This window comes from Symphalangus syndactylus, chromosome 22 (genome assembly GCF_028878055.3).
Source record: "Symphalangus syndactylus isolate Jambi chromosome 22, NHGRI_mSymSyn1-v2.1_pri, whole genome shotgun sequence".
NCBI classification, from domain to species: Eukaryota; Metazoa; Chordata; class Mammalia; order Primates; family Hylobatidae; genus Symphalangus; species Symphalangus syndactylus.
The window spans coordinates 12,380,027-12,388,820 of NC_072444.2; the positions used below are offsets into that span (position 1 = coordinate 12,380,027).

An 8,794-nucleotide genomic window follows, 5' to 3' on the forward strand; every position below is an offset into this window, starting at 1 on the left:
CGGTCCCCTCTCCGTCATGGCGGGGTGTGGACGCGGTCGCCTTCTCCTGGCGCCGCGGTACCTAGGACAGGAGGAAGAGGCCAGGAAGTGTCCAGGGAGGCTCAGGCCGGGTCTGCGACTTGCCGGTGGGTGGCGGCAACGACCCTGTGGGCACCAGCCCGTCAGAGGGCCCCAGCTCCGAGCCCTGCTCCGAGCCCTCTACAGCCTGCGGCCGCTCCTCTCCCGGCCCTACTCCCCGCCCGGCACTGACGTCCAGCCCCGCCCGTGCAGTGAGGCCAGAGCCTGGTGTAGCCCCACGCGGGGCCGTCCCTTCTTCGAAGTTTTCTGGTGACTGGGTCGGTCCCGCAATTATCCCAGGTAGGGTAGCGGAGGAAAGGCAAAGGCAACGGGACACCCAGATGTATCAAGCACCGCCCCCTGGAGCCCCATTGCGCATGCGCGGCCTGGAGTCAAGGGCGCGACGCACAGGGCGCGGCTTGGGGAGGGAGGAGGCAGGGCGGTGGTTGGGCGAGAGGAGAGCCACGCCCACCACAGAACGTCTCTGCGCATGCGCCGGGCGCCAGCTTCTAGTACTTTCGACGCGTCTGCTGATGTAGTCCCTCAGTGCGCGTCCAGACGTCGGAGGTGGAGGTTGTGGGTTTCACTGTTCGAGAGCAGGGACGAAAAGCCCTTCTTGGTCTTACGTTCCGAAAAGAAGGCGTGCGTTGGGCCTTTCTTTCAGTCGTGAGGGAGGCGTCGACGGCCTGCGGTAAGTTTTCTGCTGACGGGGTCTCTCAGGACCACCGCGGTGGTCTCTCAGGAGTGAGGGACGGGAAACGTGCCGGGCCCCGCGTTTGGGGAACGCAGCGTTTCGCTTCAAGGCCGTGGCCTCAGGGCGCCGAGCGGAGTTTCTAGGGCTCGGTTCCCGTCGCGGCGGCCGCCGCCCGTGCCGTGGCTCCGCCTCCCGGAGGGCCTCGGACTGTGGCTTCCGGGTGGCCAGGCGCCGGCTTCCGCGACGCGACTTGTTTTTCTCTCGGTTTTTTAGAAGTCCGGAGTTGAGGCTTGCGGGATCTTTTCCGGAGAAAGCGCAGGCTAAAGCCGCAGGGGAAGATGTCCAACTACGTGAACGACATGTGGCCGGGCTCGCCGCAGGAGAAGGATTCGCCCTCGACCTCGCGGTCGGGCGGGTCCAGCCGGCTCTCGTCGCGGTCTAGGAGCCGCTCTTTTTCCAGAAGCTCTCGGTCCCATTCCCGCGTCTCGAGTCGGTTTTCGTCCAAGAGTCGGAGCCGGAGGAGCAAGTCAAGGTCCCGTTCCCGAAGGCGCCACCAGCGGAAGTACAGGCGCTACTCGCGGTCATACTCGCGGAGCCGGTCGCGATCCCGCATCCGCCGTTACCGAGAGAGGCGCCACGGATTCTCCAGGAGATACTACCGGTCTCCTTCGCGGTCCCGGTCCCGGTCCCGGTCCCGTAGCAGGTCGCACTCTCGGGGAAGGTCATATTGCGGAAGGGCGTACGCGATCGCGCGGGGGCAGCGCTACTACGGCTTTGGTCGCACGGTGTACCCGGAGGAGCACAGCAGATGGAGGGACAGATCCAGGACGAGGTCGCGGAGCAGAACCCCCTTTCGTTTAAGTGAAAAAGGTGGGTGGGTCATTTACCTTTCCATTTGTGGTAACGTATGGCGACAGTGTACGAGGCGGCTAGGGAACCAACGTTGCTGTGTAGTTTCAATGTAAGTTCTTTTAGTGCCCGAAATCGTTTTTTGTTGGAGGAAAGAGGAAGGACATTACCTGTATTTAAGTGGACAGCATTCTCTTTAGGGTTAAAGGTCAACTAGATGTTAAATGGCTCAGGACGTAGGGAACTTTTTTTCCTATTGGCTGACTCTTCTTGGTGGAGCCTTTTAAATGTTATGATTAAGTTAAAGGTTCTAAGTTAACGTGATTGGGAAGAACAATATCAAGACACGCCTTTTTTTAGCTGACATTATTGCGGAATAAAATTGGATTGTCGAGTATTCTAAATGACCTAGGAGGCCGGGCGCGGTGTCTCACGTCTGTAATCCCAGCACTTTGGGAGGCGGAGGCGGGCGGGTCACTTGAGGCCAGGCGGTCCATACCAGCCTGGCCAACGTAGCTCACTATCTAGTAAGAGTACAAAAATTAGCCGGCGGTGCTGGTAGAAATACACTTCAGTAGTGTTACCAGTATTGGTTCAGTGGTTGTGATGATTGTATTATATAAAGAATGTATAGCAGAAAACCCTGGTTTTGAGAAATACATCTTTGAAGAGAAAACAAAATATCACTATTAACTAGAGAAAATTAAGTACAACAAAAAGACAAAATAATAGGACGCTCAGGCCTTTAGTCAAGAAAACTGAAAACTAATTGTTGATAATTCAAGAATTTTTTTTTTTTTTTTTTTTTTTTCTTGAGACGGAGTCTCGCTCTGTCGCCCAGGCTGGAGTGTGCAGTGGCGCAATATCGGCTCACTGCAAGCTCCACCTCCCGGGTTCACGCCATTCTCCTGCCTCAGCCTCTCCGAGTAGCTGGGACTACAGGCGCCCGCCACCACGCCTGGCTAATTTTTTTGTATTTTTTAGTAGAGACGAGGTTTCACCGCGGTCTCGATCTCCTGACCTCGTGATCCGCCCGCCTCGGCCTCCCAAAGTGCTGGGATTATAAGCGTGAGCCACCGCGCCCGGCCAATTTAAGAATTTTATTCTTTTCAGCAAGAAATGAGCTGGAGAATAGAATTTTCAGTGAATAAAGTTACACAGTTGTCCCTCTGTTCACTCGGGGGATTGGTGCCAGGACGCATATGGAACTCTCGCGCACACTTGGGGTTTACAGTCTCTCAAATACTGTGGTACTTTTTATTTTTGAGACGGAGTCTCGCTCTGTCACCCTGGCTGGAGTGCAGTGGCGCGATCTCACTGCTAGCTCCGCCTCCCGGGTTCACGCCATTCTCCTGCCTCAGCCTCTCCGAGTAGCTGGGACTACAGGTGCCCGCCACCACGCCCGGCTAATTTTTTGTATTTTTAGTAGAGACGGGGTTTCACCGTGGTCTCGATCTCCTGACTTCGTGATCCGCCCGCCTCGGCCTCCCAAAGTGCTGGGATTACAAGTGTGAGCCACCGCGCCCGGCTACTGTGGTACTTTCTATCTGCATTTAGTAAAGTATAAAGTGGACCAGCGCAGCTACCAGTGTTCAAGGGCAACCTTAGTTTACCTATTGTAAAACAAATGACTTAATATATTTAATACCACAAAATAACATATCGTGTAATTCTGAGTTCTCTTGGGAAATAACTACCAGATTAATGAGTATTTTAAAATCTCTCTTTTTTTTTTAAGATCGAATGGAGCTGTTAGAAATAGCAAAAGCCAATGCAGCGAAAGCTTTAGGAACAACCAACATTGACTTGCCACCTAGTCTCAGAACTGTACCTGTAGCCAAAGAAACAAGCCGTGGAATAGGTGTGTCAAGTAATGGTGCAAAGCCTGAAGTAAGTATTCTAGGTTTGTCCGAACAAAGCTTTCAGAAAGCCAACTGTCAAATCTGATTAGCCATTTATATCTTACCTTAAGACTATACTTTTTGGGAAGTCTAGAGATATATATAATGTGCTAAATTCAAAGTAGCAAATCTGAAGATAGGCAAGGTCATACCCATGAAAATGGGAGATTAATGAGCTTTATTTGGCCGTGCATGGTGCCTCATGCCTGTAATGAGGCAGATGGCTTGAGTCCAGGAGTTCCAGACTAGCCTGGGCAATGTGGCAAAACCACGTGTTTACAAAAAATACAAAAATTAGCCAGGCATGGTGATGCCTGTAGTCCCAGCTGTTTGGGAGGCTGAGGCAGGAGGATCTTTGAGCCCAGGATGCTAAGGTTGCAGTGAGCCAAGATTGCACCATTGCACTCTAGCCTGGGCAGCAGAGTGAGACCCTGTCTCAAAAAATACATTTATTTTTTTCATTTTCAGTTAACACTATACTCTTATAACACCGTTATTAGCTGGTACTTTGGTGATTTCTATTACTAGTTTTTCTAAGCTATTTACAGAGTGTTTGTAGCATTCATTTGCAGCATTATGTTCCCACAAATTCTGTACTCAGCATATACAGTAGAGTTTATCTGCTTTATTTCTGTCTTATAGAAATCATGAATGTGGTCTGCAGACATTGATGAAGAAAATCTGTTGGTAATTGATACATGGGCTAAAGCATCAGAGGTTTAATTTGAAGTTTATGTTCACACACTGAAAACTTAGTTTTTTTTGTTGGTAGATCCATGTGCATGCTAGAATTTGGGACAGGTACTATTTGCATAAAGTATTAAAGTCAATTTTTAAACTAAGCAAAGGTACACGTTGTAATGGTGGGGCATCTGTGAAAAAGATGTCCCTTTCATAATATATGCAATATATTCCAGATGTTTTGAGAGATTACAGAAGAGGAGGCCTGCTTCACTTGCAGATAAGTTTATTATAATTCTCCAGAAATGTGCAGGATGTGCATTAGCAAATTGCACTGTACTTTTCACTCCAGCCTGGGTGACAGAGCAAGACTCCCGTTTCGGGGGAAAGAGAAAAAAAAAAGATGCTGTATCTAAATGAATCTGTGCAATTGGGCCCAGACGTGGGTTTGCTCAGTGTTAATAGACAAGGTCTTCGTTCAGACGATTAGGTGCCTAATTGGCAAATGCCTTAGTTTCTTAAAACGAGGTATTTTCTGACGTGGCTTTACTTTTCAAAAGTTAACTTGATTCAACCTGAGAAAACTGATTAAAAAATTAGTTTAAATTTGCCATCAGGGAAGTAAAATAATTATGGGAAGAGTGTCTTGAGCCTAATATTAAATCGGTTTTGTTAAGGGGAAAACTCAATAGTTCTGTTACTTAGGCTGTTAGATCCAAGTTGGTTTTTGTGTCTACAACTAAATTTTGTATACAATTAGGCTATTTTTTAATATAGGATTTAGAAACCAAGGGTATGTGTTTTAAAATTACACTTTTTCTTAACCTCTCTAGCTGTTGGAAAAGGTAACAGAAGATGGAACTCGAAATCCCAATGAAAAACCTACCCAGCAAAGAAGCATAGCTTTTAGCTCTAATGTAAGTATATCCAGGCATTGATCACTCAAAAATTGGATTGAGGATATATTTGCATCTTTGTGTTTTTATCTTTGTGGTGATAGTTGGGGGCCTACTGACAAACTTTTTAAATAGAATTAAAATCATTTATTTTTTATTTTATTTTATTTTTTTTTTTTTTGAGACGGAGTCTCGCTCTGTCGCCCAGGCTGGAGTGCAGTGGCGCAATCTCGGCTCACTGCAAGCTCCGCCTCCCGGGTTCATGCCATTCTCCTGCCTCAGCCTCTCCGAGTAGCTGGGACTACAGGCGCCCGCCACCACGCCCGGCTAATTTTTTGTATTTTTAGTAGAGACGGGGTTTCACCGTGGTCTCGATCTCCTGACCTCGTGATCTGCCTGCCTCGGCCTCCCAAAGTGCTGGGATTACAAGCGTGAGCAACCGCGCCCGGCCAAAATCATTTATTTTTGAGCCACTTTTATAAGTGGCCATTATAATGGGTTCATAACATATATAACATTCACATTAGCTTCGATATTTTGCCTTTCTTTTAAGTGTCCCCTCTTATTGAAATATTTTAAAGGGAAATCTTTAGAATACTCCTTAATCACAATGTTTTAGAATAAGAATTTCAAAAACAAAGCCTCAAAATCATTATACCTTGTGTATGTCCAGCGTCTCCCCGCTGCCCCAGTATCTTCACTTTTTGAATGAAGCTACAATTAAGGTTCACACTATGTGTTTGGTTGATAATCCTTTTTTTGTTGTTTTTTTTTTTTTGGAGACAGAGTCTTGCTCTGTCACCCAGGCTGGAGTGTAGTGGCACGATCTTGGCTCACTGCAGCCTCTCCCTGCCTCCTGGGTTCAAGCGATTCTCCTGCCTCAGCCTCCCGAGTAGCTGAGACTACTGGTGCATGCCACCATGCCCGGCTAATTTTTGTATTTTTAGTGGAGACACGGTTTCACCATGTTGGCCAGGATGGTCTACATCTGACCTCATGATCCACCCACGTCAGCCTCCCAAAGTGCTGGGATTACAGGCGTGAGCCACTGTGCCCAGCAGTTGATAATATCTCTAAGGCTCATACATGGGATTATTCAGTGTACTTTTTTGTGTGAAAAAAGTGTACAATGTATGTTTGGGAAGCTGACTGAATTTGTTCTTTTACAGAATTCTGTAGCAAAGCCAATACAAAAATCAGCTAAAGCTGCCACAGAAGAGACATCTTCAAGATCACCAAAAATAGATCAGAAAAAAAGTCCATATGGACTGTGGATACCTATCTAAAAGAAGAAAACTAATGGCGAAGTTTGCATGAAAACTGCACTTTATTGCAAGTTAGTGTTTCTAGCATTATCCCATCCCTTTGAGCCATTCAGGGGTACTTGTGCATTTAAAAACCAACACAAAAAGATGTAAATACTTAATACTCAAATATTAACATTTTAGGTTTCTCTTGCAGATATGAGAGATAGCACAGATGGACCAAAGGTTATGCACAGGTGGGAGTCTTTTGTATATAGTTGTAAATATTGTCTTGGTTATGTAAAAATGAGATTTTTTAGACACAGTAATTGAACTGTATTCCTGTTTTGTATATTTAATAAATTTCTTGTTTTCGTTCTTATAGTCTTTATTGTATATATATTACCTAATGGGTCTTTATTTAATGTAGAGATATAAGGAGGTGTGTGTTGATTAAAGCCCTGTTAATCCCAAGTCCAAGGCTGACTGGCCCTACCTGGGATTTTTAGAAATGCTGAATCTCAAGTCCCTACCCTAGACCTGCTGAATTAGAAACTGAATTTTAACAGTATTCCCAATTGAGGTCAATACTTCAACTTGAAAAATTGCCCTAAAAAATTTATGGAATACTGGGCTTCAAGGCAAGAAAGTAAGCCAGAAAGAGGAGAAATGGAATCCCTCATTAAGCTGTAAAATCCGAGGTATAGTTAAAATTATTATGCTTTTCTTTTCTTGTTTTTTTTTTTTTTTTGAGACGGAGTGCAGTGGTGCAATCTGGGATCACTGCAAGCTCTGCCTCCCGGGTTCACACCATTCTCCTGCCTCAGCCTCCCGAGTAGCTGGGACTACAGGCGCCCGCCACCACACCTGGCTAATTTTTTTTGTATTTTTAGTAGAGATGGGGTTTCAACGTGTTAGGATGGTCTTGATCTCCTGACCTTGTAATCCGCCCACCTTGGCCTCCCAAAGAGCTGGGTTACAGGTGCGAGCCACTGCACCCGGCCAAAGTATTCTAAATAAACTCTTAATTTGAAATTTATTGGTGCTACTGGAACTGGGAAGGATTTTTTTCTGGAGACCGAGTCTCACACTGTCACCCAGGCTGGAGTGCAGTGGCACAGTCTCTGCTCACTGCAACCTCCACCTCCTGGGTTCAAATGATTTTCCTGCTTCAGCCTCCTGAGTAGCTGGGACTACAGGTGCGTGCCACCATACCCAGCTAATTTTTGTATTTTTAGTAGAGACGGGGTTTTGCTATCTTGGCCCAGCTGGTCTAGAACTCCTGACCTCAGGTGATCCACCCTCAGCCTCCCAAAGTGCTGGGATTACAGGTGTGAGCCACTGCACCCAGCTGGGAAGGATCTTTATGAAGCACATAATTTTTTTTTTTTTTTTTGAGACGGAGTTTTGCTCTTGTTGCCCGGGCTGTGGTACAGTGGCACAATCCTGGCTCATCGCAACTTCCACCTCCCAGGTTCAAGCGATTATCCTGCCTCAGCCTCCCGAGTAGCTGGGATTACAGGCTTGTATTTTTAGTAGAGATGGGGTTTGTCCATGTTGGTTAGGCTGGTCTGGAACTCCCGACTTTAGGTGATCCACCAGCCTCGGCCTCCCAGAGTGCTGAGATCACAGGTGTGAGCCACCGCGCCTGACCCTTAAGCACATAAAGTTTTAAGTGGGTATTAAACTTTATGAACTGGAGAATCTAGACAGCTGTTCTAAGTAAGTAGACTGATTTTTATAGATAGACTCATTTTTTTTTTTTTTTTTTTTGAGACGGAGTCTCGCTCTGTTGCCCAGGCTGGAGTGCAGTGGCGCAATCTCGGCTCACTGCAAGCTCCACCTCCCGGGTTCACACCATTCTGCCTCAGCCTCTCCGAGTAGCTGGGACTACAGGCGCCCGCCACCACGCCCGGCTAATTTTTTTGTATTTTTAGTAGAGACGGGGTTTCACCGTGGTCTCGATCTCCTGACCTCGTGATCCGCCCGCCTCGGCCTCCCAAAGTGCTGGGATTACAAGCGTGAGCCACCGCGCCCGGCCGACTCTTATTTTTTTAGAGAAGGGGTTTCTTGCTCCATCACCCAGGCTGCAGTGCAGTCAGTCACAGCTTGCTGCAACCTTGAACTCCAGGGCTCAGGCAATCCTCCTGCCACAGCCTGTACCATACAGGCTTATGCCACCGCACCTGGCTAATTTTTGAGGGGTAAAGATGAGTGGGATTTCTGTTACTCTAGGCTGGTCTTGAACTTCTGGCTTCAAGCAATCCTCCTGCTTCGGCGCCCCCAAAGTGTAGGCATTACAGGCGTGAGCCACTGTGCCTGGCCTAAAATAATAGTTTGACCAAATGTCTTAACTTTCTTACAAGGATATTTGGTTTTTGAAGGATGGCATTTTACAGAATGTTATCACAGATCAGTCTCCATCTCTACGGTTTTGTTCCCATAAATGCACCTGGGCTGTGCAATAGAGCA

At 47.2% G+C, this 8,794-nt stretch overlaps 1 protein-coding gene across 10 annotated transcripts; it reads left to right on the forward strand.

Annotated features, from left to right (window-relative positions):
• The first annotated feature begins 535 nt into the window (after nucleotides 1-535).
• RSRP1 (arginine and serine rich protein 1) lies at nucleotides 536-6,706 on the forward strand. Of its 10 annotated transcripts, none has more exons than XR_010118918.1 (6): nucleotides 536-748; nucleotides 1,025-1,621; nucleotides 3,339-3,490; nucleotides 5,016-5,099; nucleotides 6,248-6,414; nucleotides 6,527-6,706. XR_010118918.1 is itself a non-coding variant. In XM_055261124.2 (5 exons), the coding sequence occupies exons 2-5, from the start codon at nucleotides 1,090-1,092 to the stop codon at nucleotides 6,362-6,364; spliced, it is 885 nt and encodes a 294-aa protein (XP_055117099.1). In that variant the 5' UTR covers nucleotides 536-748; nucleotides 1,025-1,089; the 3' UTR covers nucleotides 6,365-6,706. The 10 variants fall into 10 exon arrangements, 2 of the variants coding, with proteins under 2 accessions (XP_055117099.1, XP_055117098.1); XR_010118919.1 differs by having other exon boundaries at nucleotides 6,540-6,706; XR_010118923.1 differs by lacking the exon at nucleotides 6,527-6,706 and adding an exon at nucleotides 4,144-4,188 and having other exon boundaries at nucleotides 4,419-5,099; nucleotides 6,248-6,320.
• The last annotated feature ends 2,088 nt before the right edge of the window (nucleotides 6,707-8,794 follow it).

Bases quoted from the DNA above. Each gene is read 5' to 3' on its own strand.
- RSRP1 (XM_055261124.2), top strand. From the start codon at position 1,090: ATGTCCAACTACGTGAACGACATGTGGCCGGGCTCGCCGCAGGAGAAG. The intron at 1,622-3,338 runs GTGGGTGGGTCA...TTTTTTTTTAAG, and splicing joins CTTTCGTTTAAGTGAAAAAG to ATCGAATGGAGCTGTTAGAA. The intron at 3,491-5,015 runs GTAAGTATTCTA...TAACCTCTCTAG, and splicing joins GTAATGGTGCAAAGCCTGAA to CTGTTGGAAAAGGTAACAGA.